The sequence below is a fragment of the Myotis lucifugus genome, unplaced genomic scaffold (genome assembly GCF_000147115.1).
Source record: "Myotis lucifugus unplaced genomic scaffold, Myoluc2.0 scaffold_68, whole genome shotgun sequence".
In the NCBI taxonomy this organism is placed as follows: Eukaryota; Metazoa; Chordata; class Mammalia; order Chiroptera; family Vespertilionidae; genus Myotis; species Myotis lucifugus.
The window spans coordinates 4,981,785-5,001,395 of NW_005871116.1; the positions used below are offsets into that span (position 1 = coordinate 4,981,785).

Sequence of the window (19,611 nt, forward strand, 5' to 3'; positions counted from 1 at the left end):
TGTAAATTTTCCCTAATTTGCAGGAGTAAGCATGAAACATGGAGTCAAACATACCCAAATTATAGTCTTGGCTTTGCTAAATTAACATGGGTTTTTTTGAGCAAGGTACTAGACATATTCAACTTTTAGTATTATCAGACCCATTTCCACCTACAATGGATCTGCTAATACCTACCTTGTCAGGCTGTGGGGAGGATTAAATGAACACAGTTCCTATAAAGCACAGTGCCTGGCACATAATGTGAGCTCAACAACATGGTTGCCTTCCTTTCCCATCTGGGTCATATTGGTGCTTCTTTACAACCAACCACACCCTGAAAATTCTGCCTTTCCTCCAAGGCAGTGACTAATCCTGAGTCAATGGGTAGGGCTGCACACTGTCCACCGCCAAGGATGTCATTCAACAGAATGTACCCTCAGGGCTCCAATGGGGAGCGCGTCAGTAGTGCTGAGATGTCCACATCTTCTACCTTTCTCGCCTCCCAGTCACTTCCTGACGTCTCACTTTGTTTCCAACCTTGGACTGGTGAGTTATCTTCCGTATCTTCTATTCTTATTCGACCTATGCAGTCAGTTCAGTGTCATTCCCTGAGGCCCAGTTCTGATTGGTCCCCTTCAATATCTTCCTAGTACGTCTAGCACATAGGTGTTTAAACTCAGAGTCCCCAGACTACACTTAAAGTCCTGCATAATGTTCCCCTTGGCCTTTCCTAAGCTCATCTCTCGTGTTCCTTTACATCTCACTCTGCTCTGGCCAACTCTAACTTCTGTTCCTCCAGATTTCCTAATTCCATGTTTTTCTCTTGCTCTTCCCTCAGTGTGGGAAGCCACACTGCCCATTTCTGCCCATCACAAGCCTGTCCTCTCTTCAAAGCTGACCAAAATCTTTCCAGGTATCTCTGCTTTTAAATCACTATAGATCTTGGCCTTTAATTTCTCTCTTTTTTCCAATTTGTATTTAGGTCATGTATGATTTTGTCTTTTCAAACATCCTTGATGCCTGAGGAGATCAATAGCATCTTACTAATTTTAATATGTTCACAGCACTCAATACAGAGCCCCTCACAGGAGCTACTTGACAGGTGCATACTAAATCGAACCCTCCAGCTGAGTATACTGCCAACTTCATCTAGATCCGTGGTTCCCAACGTGGGCACATGTCCCACAGGGGGGCAATTTGATTTTAAGGGGGGCCATTTAAGAATGAGTGATTAACAGTGAATTTTTTGCATTTCTTATGGTTCTAGGAGCCTCATACACAGTATATAAATATATATTGTGGCATATTTATGCATTTCAGTTCTCTATTATATGTTTTGAAACTTTATCTGCTATTTTTCATATCACTTCATATTATTATTATTTTTTAACAATTTCTTAGTGATTTCTTTCTCAGTACTTCAACTGTCCTTTCATTCTTTTATTTTTCTCTCGTGGATGCCATGTTCTTTGGAAGCTTGTTTAGACCAAGTTAATGGCCTTTTAGTCTTCCTCTATGTGAATAGCAGTTCACTTTTTAAATAATAAGAATTATATGTCATGGGGGGGGGTGCGGGCATCAGGATTTTAGAATGGTTAGGTGGGGCATGCCCAAAAGAAGGTTGGGAACCATTAATCTAGGTGTTGTCATATAATAGGATGAAAACAAATGTGCAGTCACCAATACGGGTGCTCACAGGTAGCTGGGAGATAGAATGATGCAATGGTTTTAAAACTCCATATCCGAGGTCACACGGTGAAGCACCATTGAATACAGGGTCTTGAAAAGAGTAGGCATCCAGACATGTTTGATTTATAAATAAACACAAAATGGAGCAACTTGGATTTAACTCTTGAATTCACCTTTCCTGAACTGTGTTATCTGGGTAAGTTGCTTAACTTCCTAAGGGTCCATTCTTTTATTTATGATGGGATGGCAATGCTATTTGGGGGAAGTTTTGGGAAAATTAAATCAATCAATGCATATAAAGCAGTTAGCACAGGACTGAACAGATAGAGAACACTTTAAAATAGCTTGTTGTTATCATCATCTACATTGTTGACCTATATAAATATTGCCTAGATTAATTTAACATCAATTTATTTGCAAAGATGTATTGCTCCTTAAAAATTCTGACAGGTGGTCTGACAATTTTTTTTAACAACAACAACAAAAAAAAAAAAGCCAACCACTCAAACACCTATAATGTATAAACTTCCACAAATTGGGGAAGGACTTGATTCAAGTTGCACACCTTCTTTTTTAAAATGTGTGAATTCCGTGGGGGTGAGGTGCAAAAACTGGTGTATGAAAAAGAAATTAAAAATAGGTCTTTAGGAAATAAAATCCTGTGTCTTTTGGCATCGCTCAAATGTAGAAAACGCATCTGCAATATTTGGAACCAGTGGCCAGATTGAAAGCTATGGTACCTACATCAGTTTCCCTGAGAGCCACCCACACCTGCAAACACTGTTTTCTAAATGCATGTGCTCAGAGTTTTCCTAACCCTGTTAGACATCATCAAACAGTTATCGAGAAGCTAGTCAAATGCAGGATTTTAGGATTGTGGGAATTAGGAACAGAAAAGGACCTTGGAAATGATCTAGTTCAAACTCCCAATTTTGCAGATGAAAATTCTTAAGGTCCAGAAAGGACTTCATATTGCCCAGCGGCTTCTCTTTTGGTGGCAAAGGAGAATTTCATGACACTTTTTGGTGTTAACATAGGATTTCTGAATGGGCAGCTGTGGTACCATCTCAGGAGGAAAATGTCAGAGTCTCCTTTGTGGACCTCTTCACTTGAGGAGGGAAGAGAGGTAATGTGTTCTTGGGGAGTTAAAGGTTCTTTCACTGACTCTCAGAGGTAAGTTGATTACCTTTGCAAGACACTAGGATGAACACTAACAATGATCTTTCCCTCTAGACCTCATCCAGAGAGCTGAAATACATGGACACAGGACGAAACGACACCTTTGAGTTTCACATCAACACCCTACTCAGATATAGGCTTTGCAACAGGTTTAAAAAGAGGTATTTCTAGTTCTTCTGAGACTAGGCTCCATTCTAGAATGCTTATAGCACAAGCATCACGGCCATGTTTAGATATATCTGCAAGGATTTCGCATAAGCCTAGAGAGAAGAAAGTTGATTCTACAGAGAGGGTCTTCATTTCTGCTTTTAAAATTCTCTCGTTACCCACTTCTTTTTATCTTCTCAGTGACACAGCTCTGATATTCCAGCTATAAAAGCCAGAGGCCAGTGGGAAGTTCTCAATGAGAGCAGATGGCTGGGGATGGTTTTTGTTTTTTTAATACACTTCTATTAATTTCAGAGAGGAAGGGAGAGTGAGAGTGAGAGTGAGAGTGTGAGAGAGAGAGAGAGAGAGAGAGAGAGAGAGAGAGAGAGAGAGAGAGAGACAGGCAGACATCAATGATGAGAGAAAATCACTGATTGGCTGCCTCCTACATGCCCCTACTAGGGATGGGGCCCACAACTTGGGCATGTGCCCTTGACGGGAATCAAACCTAGGACCTTTCAGTCCCTAGGTCGACACTCTATCCACTGAGTCAAACTGGCTAGGGCTGAGGACAGTTTTCAAAATTAATTTCATGGGCTGTTAATAAGTGTGGTCTAAAAAAAATTATGTGCTTAGAAAACATTGAATTAGTTAACTTTAAACAAAATTAACCACTAAAATACTTGTTAGTGCCTTTTATATGCTAATGTGCAATGTGAATCTCTTGGCAGAGCTGTGTAAATATAATATATAAAAGCATTTTCCACACTTCCGTAACTTATTTGATGTTTTCCTCCGCAAGTCCTACTTTAGTCCTACTAGAGCATAAGTTTTAAGCCACTCAATTTGTGGTACTTAGTTATGGTTGCCGTAGGACATTAATATACCTAGATGTGAATTTTAGCTCTGTCACTTAGTAGCTCTGTGAATTATTTAAACATTATCTTCCTGATACTTTAAGGACACTTACCTTTCTGTGATTGTTTCTCTGAGGCCACTGGCCACCCCTTTGACCACAGTGCTAGCTTTGGGCGTCAGCACCACCTGAGATATAAAAAACGAGCCCTTCTTTCTCCTCTCAGTGATGGACGCCTGAAGGAACTGAATCAGTTTTTCCGGGTCTGTGGTGTTGGCCCAGGGTGCTGGCATCATCTGCCCAGGCCAGAGGAAGGGCACCTCCAGAGCCACGGGACTGTGGTAGAAGACCAGCACCTGGTAGTCCTTCTCCCACAGGTACTTTAGACTCACTTCCTGTGCAAAAATTGCTGGGCACATTTTATTTCCATAGATGTCTTTCAGCATCTGGACCAATTTTTCATGGTGATATTTCTGCATTCCATAAAAATGATTGAAGTCCAAGAACACGACCTCCTTACGGTGATCTGTGAGGAATGCATTGATCTCCTCAAGGCCCTCATTGACTTTGGCACTGAACAAACCATGAGCAAAATAGAGTTCATTGTCGGGGTCTCTGGGCTTGGTGGAAATTCGAAGATCAAAATAACGGATCCCAGCTCCTAGCTGACCAGTAAAGTTCATCGTTTGCGTGGCTAACCATTTCCGCATCAGCTTTTTGGCCACAGTTCCAAAAACAGAGACAAAATTCTGGACAGTTTCTGGCTGTTCAGGCCCTACTGGAGAGGCTTCATCGATGTAGAAGCTGAAAGAATCGTGAGATCCTAGAAGAACAACAAGACGCAATGTGGTTACATTTCAGTCCTTTGTCCTCCCCAACCTCTTTCCCTCTTGCAATGTCTATATCTCTCCCTCAAATGAGCCAAAGGAAGCACTAAGCAATATTTACCAAGTTCATTCTCATGCCTCAGGGAGGTTTTTTTTACAGCCTAGTATAATAATAGAGCAGATTGGTTCTGAAGTGATAAAACAATTCCTTCTGATCAACATTTTCAAATTCAAATCATCATCTTCTACTTCTGTCAACAAAGAATTTAATGTATTCATTAGGATTGGTTTTCCATATAGTGACCATTCAAAAATAGGACTTAAGGGGACCTACCAGTTCCCAAATACTTTGTCTATAATGTTGCCCCTGTTCTTCATTTTGGTTGATTTGAAACCTAGAAGTCTTGTTTCAATGAATAAAGAAGCTCTGCTTATTTCAATGAGTAAAGAATACCTTTCCACCAGCAGATGGTCAGTGTAAGAATGGCAACCTCATACCCTTTGGAAAACACAAGAGGTCAAAGGGTAGAAGAAAGGAGAAATAAGGCAAGAGGACAGTCTAGTGCTGACATGTTTAACATCATTTCTGACCCTGCATTTGGGCAACTGTCATCTTAGATAAGGTTGCAAGTTACCACAACTGAGTAAAAATTAACTAAGAAGCCATTTTAGATACTTCCTCTTAACAGCAAAGTCTCTTTTGGGAGTTGGCTTCCCAATTTAAAAGAATTTCTTTCTAGGAAGAACAAGGACAACCTATTTATTTATTTCTAGCAGAAATAAATAACTCCGGAGATGTAGCAACTAATGTATGATTTTCCTGTAAGCACAGAGAACCACTTAAAATATTATTGGACCCAATAAAGAAAAATTATTTCAAGTCATAATTTTATTTTTAAAGACACCTTTAATCCTTGGGCGTGACCTACTAACTAGGTCAAATGAATGTATCCTGGATTTTTCACACATTAGCAGACGTCATCATTCCCCATCTGTTCCTTATGCTTCCTCACACCTTGTGGCCCACTCCTGATCTATATTCCTTAAGGCACACCTTCTCCGAGGTCATTACTCCTACCACCCAAACACACATATGCACACATACACACACACATGCACACTCATGGCCCTTTAAATTTATCATCTATCACCTTATGGCTTTTGTCTGATAAGCTATTTGAAGTGATTTTTTCAATGATGCAATATTTACCTTTGATTTTATTCCACATATATGTTAATTTATATCTATATCTATATATGTATATATCTATGTCTAGCATTAAATGGTCCATAGAAATCATAAGAATATGGATTTCAGGCACCATGGTAGGTTGATTAGAGAAAATATTTTGAAAAATACTTTGATGCCATGCCAATCATAACCTTTAAGATTTGGAACAGATAATTCCTTGGAATTATAAGATTTTTTTCCAAATAATGAAAGGTAACCCCCAAATACAGAAATGTCATGTTTAATTTAATCTGGACTGTCTGATACAGTTATCTTTAGTAGATGGCATGGGGAGAAAATGTCAGCACTTTCTAAATATGCAAAACTGACAGTTTGAATCTGGTATTGGCAAATTTTAATAGGGATTAATATTTGCTATTCAGTTATTTGCTAATATAAATTGAGAAACTAAATCTGTACTATGGCTGAATATAAAAGAGATGGCTGAATATAAAAGAGAGTCTGTGTAAAGAAAGGAATACAAAGGTGAGTTTAAGAAGTGTTATAATTAAATAATAACACTCAATATAAGAGCTAAATTTAAGTTAATTTCCAGGTATATGAAAAAGGGTGGATGAGAGTAATTGGTTCCTTTTGTAATCTAATAGAAGACATCACTGGAAGCAAGTAGAAATGGAATTAAATATAACTAGATTTCTTTTTCCAGAAATGAGTGGGGTTTTGTTTCAATATGACTTTAATTTCTACATTCTATCATATGGCTATATGCTAATTTTTTCAAAGCCTAGGAAATTCCTCACTTTTGAAAATCCTGTAAAAGGATATTATAGTTTCTAAATTAAATTACTTGTTGACATTTAAGGAAAATGTGTTATTAAGGTCAAAATAAGGTAGTGTCAAAATAAAAATTAAAAATAAATAATGGTCAGGAGAAGACATTGGTACCCCATCAATATTTGTTCTAAGCTAGATGACCCTGAGGTGCATGTACAGCGTTTGAGGCAGAATTATGTACCCAGATACAAACAGTATTTGGAGAGGAAAATTAAATCATCAATCAATACAAAACACTATGCATTTTAGGACAAAAAAACATATCTAATGTTGGCCCAAAAAGTACTATTTTCATGACTTTTAATTTCATTCGGAATAGTACTTTCTCCCTAATTTCATCATTTTTACTAAACCATTAAATTTTCTATTTGAACTTAAACCAAAAATACAGCAGTACTTTATGACCTTTTAATAACAGAGAGAAAAAGTCTGTGTCCTTAAAACCACGGAGCCCTGACCACCAGCAAGACAGTGCCTAGGCATCATTTTTACTGTTCTTAGCTACATCCACAACATCTCTGGTTATCTGGCCTAATATTTTGCTTCTACACTGGTTGAGTATTACTGGGCTTCTGACCTCTTATCCTTCTTTTGTCCATAGCCCCAAAGGCATACCTTGGACCCGCTATTTAATGATGTTCCTCTGATTCTGAACTGAGCCTCTCAACTTTGAGCTTGATTTGCACCTCTACTCAGAATAGAGCCGACCACTCCCATTGTGAACCCAGCCAATCAAGTTCATTTGTTTTGGCTCTGAATGAGTGAATGGAATGGAAAAGGTTCTTTTCTTTCATTTCTTAGAAACAGGTACTTTTATTTTTTCTCAGTATGCTAGATTTTTCCCTTACTGAGGCAATAGGCACACATCTAAGATGGACCCCAACAATCCTGCCTCCTGGCATTCACATCCCTCCCGGAGTGTGGGCCCAATCTAGTGACTTGCTTCTAATGAATTAAGTAACACCAACACAATGGGACACCATTTCTGAGATTAAATAACAAATGATTGTGACCTCCATCTTGCTACTCTCTGCCTTGCTGTTTTTTGTTTGTTTTGTTTTGTTTTTGTGGGAGAGGGAAAGACAAAGAGAAATATCGATATGAGAGAAACACATATCACATTGATTGATTGCCTTCTGCCTGACTAGGCTGGGAAGGAGCCTGCAACCAAGGTAAGTACCCTTGAACAGGAATCCAACTGGGACCCTTTGGTCCTCAGGCTTATGCTCTATCCACTGAGCCAAACTGACTAAGGCTGCCTTGCTGGCTTTGACAAAGCAAAGCGCCATGTTGGCGAGGCCCATGTAGCAAAGAACTAGGAATGGCCTCCTGCCACCAGCAAGCTAGGAACTGAGGCTTTCAGTCCAACAGGCCCATTCCAGATCACGTTGAAAATAAATGAAATCCACTCTTGGTTTTTAACTGTCATGAAGGAGAGAAATACCCAAATTATGGACACAGTATTAATTCTCAAATCACTTTTTTAAAAGACTTGGGAAACATTTTATTTACTTTTCCACATTACCAATCACTGATATGAGTAGCTAAATCTTATATCTCCTCGGGAAAGCATAGCACAATTGAGTGTCTATTACATTCCAGATCAATCTTAGGTCACAGCATTGAGAGCTACTGGCTTTGGCCCCACAGCTGTCTTTGAAATGACCTATCAAATCACTTTTATTTGGTTTGGAAGTCAATCAGTTTTTTCTAATTGTAAACACATAGTGTTGAATCTGACAGGAACAAAAAACTTTAAAATTAATTACTTCTTATGTGACAGTATACAATTAATCTCATTAATTTTTGTTTACCCCACTGACTAAACTGATCAACTTTTTGGAGACAAAGACCAAGCCTTATTCCTGGTACATAATCGTGCCTCAGTCTCCAGGGCATGACCAGGTCTTTGTGGACAATATAAGAAATTTTGAGGCCCTAGCCAGTTTGGCTCAGTGGCTAGAGTGTAGGCCTGTGGACTGAAGGGTCCCAGGATCAATTCTGGCCAAGGGCACATGCCTGGGTTGTGGGCTCAATCCCCAGTAGAGGGCATGCAGGAGGAAGCCAATCAATGATTCTCTCTCATCACTGATGTTTCTATCTCTCTATTCCTCTCCTTTCTTCTCTAAAATCAATAAAAAATATTTTTTTAAAAAAAGAACTTAAGAAAAGGAAATTTTGTGTCATCAGAGAAAATGCATGCAATGAACCACAAGCCAAAACTCTTCTAGAATTGAACAGAACATTAAAAACCACATACTTGTAATCTAATGTGTATACTTCTCTTGACATAAAAAAACATGTAGAAAATACATTTTCAAAGATTAAATAATCCCAATATATTTCACTATATTGGAGCACTGAGATGAATCATTTCGTAAAGAAAAAATCAAAATAGTCATGCTGTGATTTCTCTTTGGGCAAATCTGTGTCTTTCATATTGTGAATAGCCTTCTCCCTCAGCCCATCTCAGAGGCAGTGAGAGGAAGGAAAGCAGGTTGGTTTCCTTGCTTAAGTCTTTTGATCAGGGATCCCAGAGGCTAAATTTGAGAAGCCCGATTCCATCGATGCCTCCCAGGGGTAGAGAAGCTCAATATTCACCATAATTTCTTTAAATTTCCTGGGTGGATTCCTTAGGCCAATGAATAAGCTGGCAGTGAATAGTTTAAGAGCAGCGGTGGGTGTTCCCATCAAGGAGGGCAGAGGAGAGCTCGCTCCAAGGGCCACCTTTTTGAAACTATTAAGCCTTCTTTTCACATGAGATTCTTTTCAAGGACGATCAATATGCATGCCAGAAAAAAATAATTAAAAGAGACCCCAAGAAGTGGAGCAGTCCTAAGTGACTATCTAAACCAGCTCACTGTGCCTTCTCCCTCTCTGGGCATCCGTCCGATTGGACCCTTCTCAGCATAGTCCCATGGAATCCGAGGTTGTACACCCCATGGTGGTAAGCCAACGACAGCATCACAGCCTTCTGAGCTTGGCAACACAACATCGGTGAGGGCAGCTTCCAAAAACAAAAGGTTCTGAAGCTGGGAAGAATCTATATACAACATGTGCAGATTTAAGAGGACAATCGGTGGGTCAGCAACATTTGTTGGGTAATTAGAAAGAGCAGCAGACCCAGCTGCTTCCCTAGAGCAGGGGTACTGAACCAGTGGTAATTCTGACCCAGGGGACATTTGACAACATGTGGACACCGTTTGTGTTGTTGTCACTGAATGGCTGCTGGCAGCTAGTGGGTAGAGGCCAGGGATGCTGGTGAATATCCTACAATGCACCAGGCAGCTCCCACAGTGAAGAGTCAACCGGCCCCAAATATCTATAGGAACAAGGTTGAGAAAGTCTGTTCTAGTGGAAACTATGCAGGCAGATAAAGTAATTTCCAAAGTTAGAAACCACACACTCTGAATTGCCCCCCTCTACCTGTAGTACACACATTTCTCACACCTATAATCACCTCTTACACTTCCCATGGTGCCATTCTCCTCTGAAGCTGTTCTAAACACTTATAGCAGCTGGAAATTATCACACATGAAGCACTGCTTCTGAATTTGCTTGAAACCCAATGGAATATGTGGCTTTGGTACTGGTTTTTACTAATCTCTTGATTTTTCACTTCAAAATGTCTTTCATTAGTTCTGACAAGTTCTCAAGATAAATCTTTCAGGCTAAAATTAAGCCATCCAGATAGGTACCTTTTATTCATTGATCTCCCACTCTACTCCAGAAGCCCCTGTGTGGCACAGGTTTCATGGGGACAGGATTTATCTAGCTGTCACTTATTAAATAAACTGACTGTGTGCAAAACACTGTGAAGAGAGATGTGTATGTGGTGAGGAGAGATGGGGGCGAGGGAGATTGAGATCACAGCACTCACCAAGTAAGGGAAGGGAAGGTAGTTTCCTTCTATCAATATTTCTTAGGCCTTACCTTCTTCTCTGTAGTATTAAGCATTTGGTAGGTATTTATGGAGTGTCTATTTTATGGGTCAGGAATATGGAAACAAAATAGTATACAAGACTCATCTAGGCTCTGTCCTTGTGGAGCTTATATCATAGTGGAGAGAAATAGGCAAGAAAAACCACCACTCTCAGAACACGTGTTAAATGCTATGATAAATGTATGTGATACCTTTTGATAAAACAGTAGTTCAATCCTGCGCTGAATAAGATCTTCTAGCGATCATCAATAACCAAAGCTGAAGAGCAAGAATAAAAGCCCAAACACATGCAATCATTACGTTTATACTTTTTTAACGTTAAGGTGCCTATGGATCACTTGAGGACCTTTCAAATCTCTGTGTTTCCACATTCGTAATGACCATTCTACCAGAGGCAGTGAGTCAGAGAGAAGGATGAATCAAGGATGGCTGAGTAAGAAAAATGAAAGGTGGTGCCCATGAAAGCAATGTGGCAAAGATTAGGGAGAAAATGGCATATTTTGTCAGCGATGTTGGCCTGGGCTGTTTTAGGAGAGCCTAGAGAGGAACTCAAAAGGGCCATGTGTATTGACGAATAATCCAGAAGAGAACCAGAAGACCATGCTCCTCCTGGTACTCGGCTCCGCCTCAACTTCCAATGGGCCAGGACAGCCCAAGACGCAGAGGACAAGTCTGGACCTAAGAGAGAATTGTGCTTTGTATAGGTCACCGTGGTTGGCAAACTGTGGCTCGCGAGCCACATGTGGCTCTTTGGCCCCTTGGGTGTGGCTCTTCCTAAGCCTTAGGAGTACCCTAATTAAGTTAATAACAATGTACCTACCTATATAGTTTAAGTTTAAAAAATTTGGCTCTCAAAAGAAATTTCAATCGTTGTACTGTTGATATTTGGCTCTGTTGACTAATGAGTTTGCCGACCACTGGATAGGAGAAAACAAAGGAATCTGATTTGCACAGCAGACTGTCTGGTTCTTCCCCATTTGCTGCCCCCAAAGATGCTCAGTGAGCTTGAAGGAAGAGGACTCGCGAGAGTTTTTAGCAGCGTGTGGCCCAGGGTCCTACGGCTGCTCAAGATGTGTCACTCTCCCTTTGCTTGCTGGACTCCAGCTACACCAGCCTTCTTTCTGCTTATCAAATACTACACCAAGCTCATCCCAACATAGCCCTTGTGCTTGCTATTCCCACCGGCAGCAACGCTCTGCCCCTAGTGGTTTGCATGGCTGGCACCTTTTTGTTCAAGTGTCAGCTTGAATGTCACCTTCTTAAGTAAATCTTCCTGTATCTAAAGTAGCTAATTCGTCCCACCCTCCCTGGCTGTCTATCAGTCCCTATCACATGATCAAGTTTTATTTTTTTCATGGTATGTATCTCTAGCTTCAACTTTCATTTTATTTAATTGCTTATTGTTTATCTATTCTCACTAGAATTTAAATTCTATGAGAATTATGATCAAATTATTGCTTACCACCATACTCCCAACAAAAGGCACAATGACTGGCATATAAAAGATGCTCAATAAATATTGCTGTAGGACATAATACCTTTCCATCTCTCTAAACCTCAATATCCTCATCTGTAAATGGGTCTGATAATGCTATCTACATATAAAGATTATAAAATAAAATCTATAATAGGCAATAAATAAGTTTCACAGAAAATACTTGATATTAGCTTTTATTATCGCTATTAATTATTATTTTTGCATTATTAACTCTGAGCACTAATTGCCTGACACAAAGTAGGTTCTCACCAAATATTGGCTGAATGAGTGAAAGTTATAAACACTATAGTTTCCATAATTTCTGAGAATTACTCAATGAAAATATTGCCATAGTATACAGCAGTGCTTTAGATAAAGTGTTTTGAAGTCCTCTTTCTTTTTGATTCCCTGACTCTAAGTTACCTCTTCTGTACCAAATTGCAACAACACCAAGACCCACCATATCTGGAAGGCTTTGCTCGTTATGCACATGTCACTCCAGATTCTTAGCACAACTGTAGGGTGTCCTGATATCCAGAGACAGAAAGAGTACCACAGCTTTCCCTCAACCCAGGCCACCTGTAAGAGGTGCAAGTGTAGGACAGCTCTTCTCCTGGGAGTTTTATCCCTGGGACAGGTTACAAAAAACTGAGCATCAAGGGCAGCCAGTGACAAGCCAAGGAGACTCAGTCATATCCAGGTAATGTGCCTCAGAGGGAAAGGAAATAAAGTTGACAAAAGAGATATGGTTGACACACAGCCCAGTCTTTCATACCCCTCTTCAGAAGCTAGTGGTTTAAGACTCTGATATTTTATTAGTAGTATTACAGTTTGCATTCAATACTATTTTGTATTACTTTTAGGTGTACCACACAGTGGATAGACAATCATATAGGTTACAAGGTGTTCCCTTCAATATGTTCAGTACCCACCTGGCAACACACATAGTTATTACAATACTATTGACTATACTAGAGGCCCGGTGCACGAAATTCATGCACAGGGAAGGGGGTCCCTCAGTCCGGCCTGCACCTTCTCGAAAGCTGGGACCCCTTGGGGTTTGTCCGACTGCCAGTTTAGGCCCGATCCCACTGCAGATTGGGCCTAAACTGGCAGTCGGACATCCCTCTTGCAATCCGGGACTACTAGCCCCTAACTGCTTGCCTGCCTGACTGATCACCCCTAACCGCTCGCCAGCCTGCCTGATCACCCCTAACCACTCTGCCTGCCTAATCGCCCCTAAGCGCTCTGCCTGCCTGATTGCCCCTAACCACATCTGCCTGCCTGATCGCCCCTAATTGCCTCTGCTTGCCTGATCACCCCTAAGCATTCTGCCTGCCTGATTGCCCCTAAGCACTGCCTGACTGATCACCCCTAACTTCCTCTGCCTGTCTGATTGCCCCTAACCACTCTGCCTGCCTCCCTGATCACCCCTAACTGCTCGTCTGTCTGCCTGGTCACTCCTAACCACTCGCTGTGGGGCAGCCAGCCGGGGTGAGGGGCCGTGGTTGTTCTGGTCTCTGGTCATTCTGGTCCTTCCAGCGTTTTGGTCACTGGGCTTTTATTATATAGGATTGCCTATGCTGTACTTTACATCCCTGTGACTATTTCATAACTGCCAATTTATACTTCTTAATCCCTTCACATTTTTCATCCAGCCCTCAACCTCCTTTCCCTTTGGCATCCATCAATCTGTTCTTTGTATTATGAATCTGTTTCTATTTTGTTTGTTCATTTATTCTTTACATTCCACATGTAAATAAAATCATGTGGTATTTAAGGTGCTGATATATTTTATTGTTTTTTTTATGTCACCTCCTTCCCCTGGTTTCTCCACTAGAACCTCTCTGTAGGGGCAGCATGCAAAGCTTGGGGCAGCCTTGAATATCTGTAAAAACAAGAGCAGCTCTGATTCTCTGGGCAGACAGAATGAATGGCCTGGGGAAGAGAAGGGGCGGATTAGATAAAACCAAATCCATATCACTAAAACCAACTATTCTGAAAGAAAAAGAAAACCTCTATTGTGTTTTTCCTCTAAGAAGAAAACATATGAAACATGGAAAATAAACAGCTCAATTATTATATTCTCTTAGATTTAAGAGCCAGAAGGCCTCGGAAGCCGATTTAGCTTTGTTCTTGCATGTCTGGCACTATTGGCTTTCCTTTTATAAATAATGAAAATCTGAAATAACACTACATTACCCTTAATCATGTTTGTGCTACAGAAAGAACATCTACTTGAAATATAAGCCTTTGATTCTATGATGCCCTCACAAAACACCACTTCTTGCCAACAGCTGGATCTTTTTTTATCAAACAAATGTTTGCAGCATGGGGATTATTTCTCCCTTTGGTCTTTCTTCCAATCTCTCTTTCACTTCCTCCAGCCTTGGGACTTAAGATCTGTATATGCTGAGAACAGCTTATCTCCTCTTGCTTTCAATCTCATGGCAAAGCTGGGATAATAAGCAATATCTGTGGATTGGGGGCACACATACAGATGCATTTTTAAAAAATAGAATTACTAGACCTAAAAAGATTCTGAATAGCATCACCTTAACACTACAGGAAATTGTGTCCCATAAATCCAAGAACATGCACATATATTACATTCCAAACAAACATTCCCAAACCACTCACCTCAAAGTACACATTTATATAAAGCATTGCTTCTTGGAGTTACTAGTATGTTGCTGATACAGAGCATTGATCATGGAGATTCTCATTCTCTCATTCTCTTTCTCTCTCTCTCTCTCTCTCTCTCTCTCTCTCTCTCTCTCTCTCTCTCCCCCCTCTGATATTTCTCTTACTTTCAGATGATAAACCCATGGATCTACATTGTATCTAGAAGGGGTAATGGCTGTTGTTGTTTGTGAGAGTAAAAAGTTATGCATTGATATTAAAATATATTAATTGAATACTTGAGTAAGAATTAACTGAGTATTTAATAGGTACCTAGTTGACACCCTGCCTTATGCTAGTCCTGGATGTTAGAGAAGACAGTGATTCTCTGACATTTAAGACATTCTTTAGTCTCTCATGGTATAACCAAGACAGCAAAGGAAATGTTGGGAGCAATGATACCACAGACTCATTCAGGGACTGGTGGTCTTGCTCTCCACCAACTTTACCCTACCCCCTTTTCTACACTATAGCATATATGTTGTTTTTATTGGCTGCAAAACAAATGTGATAATATTGAGGGATAGTTTAAAAATAAAAAATGTGCAATGTTCATACCCTCTATCCATTTACCCACACATCCTTTGAGTTTGGGTCCATATGCATTCATATTTTACATAGTTAGATCAGTATATACCAAACAAATTAAATTATATCATCAATGATTTTCTATAGTATTACAGTCTGCAGTTTAAATGATTGCATTATATTGTATAGGCTAATAATTTTTTTTAACAATTCCATTGTTGTGTCTTGTGTTTTTTTCCTTGTTTTATTTTTATTTTTCATTTTTTAAAATTTCTTTATTGATTAAGGCATTACATATGTGTCCTTATCCCCTCATTACCCACCCACCCACCAACTCATGCCCGCACCACCCTGTTGTCTGTGTCCATTGGTTAGGCTTATATGCATGCATACAAGTCCTTTGGTTGATCTCTCCCCCTTACCCCCTCACTCCCCTACCTTCCCTCTGAGGTTTGATGTTCTGATAGATGATTCTCTGTCTCTGGATCTATTTTTGCTCATCAGTTTATGTTGTTCATTATATTCCATAAATGAATGAGATCATGTGATATTTATCTTTTTCTGACTGGCTTATTTCACTTAGCATAATGTTTTATTTTTGAATAACTATAGATTTAAGCTTAGGGAAGCTTGCCTTTGCCTTAAAAAAAACAAAATAAAATAGCAAAGTTTTCATATCATTTGTTAACCTGATCTTGTTTTAAGACAGAGATGTAGTTATCTTGCAAGAGCAAAAGTTATACCATGACTGGTGCAGGTCTAATTCTGGTGAGAGTAAAAGGAGACAATAGCATTGTGGGCAGAATTATTATCTGCTGGTGCCATTTGCAGAGAAGAAGCCCTTGCAAATGTCTAAATATCAATAAACTCTGTTAGAAAATTCTAAAGTGTCTTACAGGCCAAAAAGGGAATGAGGTTTGAATAAAGTCCTGGATTTGAGAGTTACTGGAGCTTGGATATGTAAAAATAGGGTTGTAGGGTGGATCATGCTTACAATGGTCCCAAGTTTAAATCAACTACGATGACAACACACCACTTCCAGGGTCACACGCTCTTCCAGGGGCTCTCGTTCCTTCAGCAGGTGCTGACAGAAGTGCACACTGTCATTTTCCAAAGTAGATGCCGATTCCCAGAGCCAGAACATGAGAGGAAGAGAGAGAAAGGAAACCTTAAGCAATTCTGCAGAGAAAATCCCCTTTCTCATGACTCCTCTTTGGCTCATGCTGAAAGAAACAACACTGAGGGGGCCTGCAGTGGAACTCCTTAGGTAGAACATCTCCAGGCTCACTGGACCAGTCGGACACCCAGTCTACACTTTTCTTCAAAGCATCACCTTCTTTCTGTCCTTTTACAACCTCTTCTGATGGAGCTGTGGCCCCTGCTGCTGTGCATTTCCACATCAAACACAATTTGCCATGCTCCTGTGGGGAAGGGCTGTCGCCGTGAGAACCACCTTGTGAACTATTCTTCCTGATTCTTGTTGTTCATCCAAAAGAATCTTCTCCGTGTCTCCAAGTGGATAGAGGATGAGGAACAGAGGTGTTCCAGCCCCTCCCTTTTCCCCCATTGCCAGGATCATTGCCATTGCTGCTGCTCATGGTGAGGCCAGCTGGCGGGGTCAAGGCTGTGCCCCTTCCTCACAGGGGTGGCAGCTGCTCTATTAAATGTGATGACACTGTTGGAAGAGCTATGGCCGCAGCTGGACTGACTCCTGTGCTCGGGCAGCAATGCAGTTTTACTTCTTTAAAAAAATTCTTAGTGGGTTAGCTGAATTAGCTTCTTGGCTATAAAAGTCTTTCTATTTTTATAATTAGTTCAGGCAACAGTCATCTTGCCTTTGGGGTGGGAGAATATAAGCATCACTATGAGTAGTCTTTGAGTCTAAGTAGAGTGCATTTGCTTCTGCACTTCACAACATGGTAAACAGATTTTTTAAAAAAGTTTCTTACTACAAAAAATACATGAACATATATCTTTAAAATATTTTATTTTAAAAATGCACAGATGAGCTAATAAGAATATAAGGAAAATCTCCAACATGCAAAACGTAACCAAAGAGCAGACAGAATCCAGTAGGCTGTTAGCCCTGAAGCCTTGGATGTCATGAGGATAATAACCAATATAAAAACCTAGGGCTTTAGTTTTTTCGGCCTGAACAAGCAGTGTTCACATAAAGCTAAGATCTCCCCAAGGGCTATAGTATAACCTCCTACTCTCAATAAAAGTGAGGCTTCTCTACACCAAGGGAATTGGAAAGCATTTTTTCTGTCTTGGCCTGGCTCTAGATTGGGGCTGGTAGGTGGAAAGAGGGAGTAGGAATTACCTTTGGTGGGGAAATTATCCAACTGGGAAAGGGTACACTGCGGACTCAATTGTTTGGGGGATTTATGAAATCTGTATGGTGGTTATTAGGGTGATTATTATATTTTTATTCTGTCAGTGTTTATGTCCTTAATATTTCTAAGTCAAAGGGAAAAAACAGAAGTAGCCTACAACAAATAAAAGATTTTATTTTCAGATTATAAAACATTTAAGGTATGGCTAATTAATGCCAATTAAGAATTCCAACCTCTCATATTGAACTATAATCCTGTTTTTTCTACATTTAAAAAAAAGAATATTTCAATTCAAGAAATCCTAGAAGTTATATATTTCATCATGGCAGGTGGCTGAGTTCAGTAAATCATTCCCAGGATGCTTTGCCTAAGATTAACCAATATTGTGTGGCTCCTTGGAATAGCTCCAAAACAGGCTTTCCACTTTAAAAAAAGTTCGTTTTTTTTAAAAAAATATTTTTATTGATTTCAGAGAGAAAGGGAGAGGGAGAGAGAGATAGAAACATCAATGATGAGAAAGTATCATTGATTGGCTGCCTCTTGTACACCCCACACTGGGGATTGAGCCTGCAACCCAGGCATGTGCCCTGACTGGGAATCAAACCACCATGAACTCCTGGTTCATAGGTCAATGCTCAACCACTGAGCCACACTAACCACTTGACACAACCTTGAAGACAACATCCATCTTGGCTCTAAATCAGAAAACCCATCAACAAATGGTTCTTTGGAGATGGGGTAGAACTTATTGGCAGATCCATATTTCCTTTGACCATTCAGTTCGCACTGACTATACCCATCTCTGAATTTTTAGAGAATGTTTAGCCCCTAATCACACACTTAGTTCTATTCTGCATTTGATAGGTATGCAGAGTATCACTTCAACAAGACCCAAAGCTCCCAAAGAAGAGATTTGGTTTGCAGTCCCTACACTGTCAATCACATTTGAAGCTGGAAGGAATATTATCTGCTTTAAACCTGTCAGTTTACATTTGAGGCAACTAGTCCTATGAAGTGACTAGCTGTCAGAGCATCACCAGAAAACCAATGTCACAATCCAATTGGGATAATTCAAGGAGAGATTATTTCTAATGAGACCATGTGGATGGGGTATAGAGGGACCATGGTTTATAATATAGTGTCTCAAAACTAGTAACAGCAAAAGATAAGGATACCAAAAGAAGTTTTAGTGAAAGGACTCACCCATCCCAAAACAAGCTCAGAGAGAGATCCTGGGCAATACACTCCAACATCACTTTCCTATATCCACTCAAGGTACCTCCATTGGTCAAACCCATGTGTAAGTTTGAGAACACAGAACCCCGTTAATGAATTCTATAATAGCCAGCACCTGGAGCCAAGGGCAAGGTAAAGGACAGTGGGGAGATATGGAGGGAAAAGAAATAATATCTAGGACATATAGCTTTAGCTGGAGTAGAGTTCTCCTATTTCTAAGTCCACTATCAACCAAAATATAACTCTTCTCATATTGCTCAAAATGCCTAATGAGTTGAGTTCAACTGAATGGAATGAAAACTCCTCAACAAGAAGGAAGCTCTGGGCACCTAATGTTCAGTCAGGGCCCAAAGAGGGTGTTTCTCAGACATTTCAGAATTGGAATCAGATCCAAGAGCTGTACTCAGAAGCAGATGGGAAGCCAGAGTAGTGCCCAGGGCCAAGTGAGTAGAATGTTCCAAACAACAAGATCCATTCAGCATCCTCTTTTGCTAAACAGTGACACGGCCAAGCATATGGCAGACCAGATACTCTGTGAAGTGTAGTACCATAGCCAAAGACAGACTTGGTCTCATTTAAAAGAGACATGCTAGTTTTTAGAATTTTTTTAGTTAACTCTGTGAAGCATATCTCCATGTCAGGAGAGATCTGGCAGGTGAAGAAGTTCAAGAACTGTTGGTGTATTTGGTCCATACCTAAGATTCC

At 40.1% G+C, this 19,611-nt stretch overlaps 1 protein-coding gene and 1 pseudogene across 1 annotated transcript in view; both read right to left on the reverse strand.

The window, feature by feature from the left end:
- Positions 1-19,611, reverse strand: part of PLCXD3 (phosphatidylinositol specific phospholipase C X domain containing 3) — a 119,368-nt gene that overhangs the window by 37,979 nt on the left and 61,778 nt on the right. The window contains exon 2 of the mRNA XM_006090157.3: positions 3,966-4,674. Coding sequence (XP_006090219.1) covers positions 3,966-4,674 — 709 coding nt within the window. The remainder of the gene's footprint in view (positions 1-3,965; positions 4,675-19,611) is intronic.
- Positions 16,438-16,932, reverse strand: LOC102441417 (annotated as a pseudogene).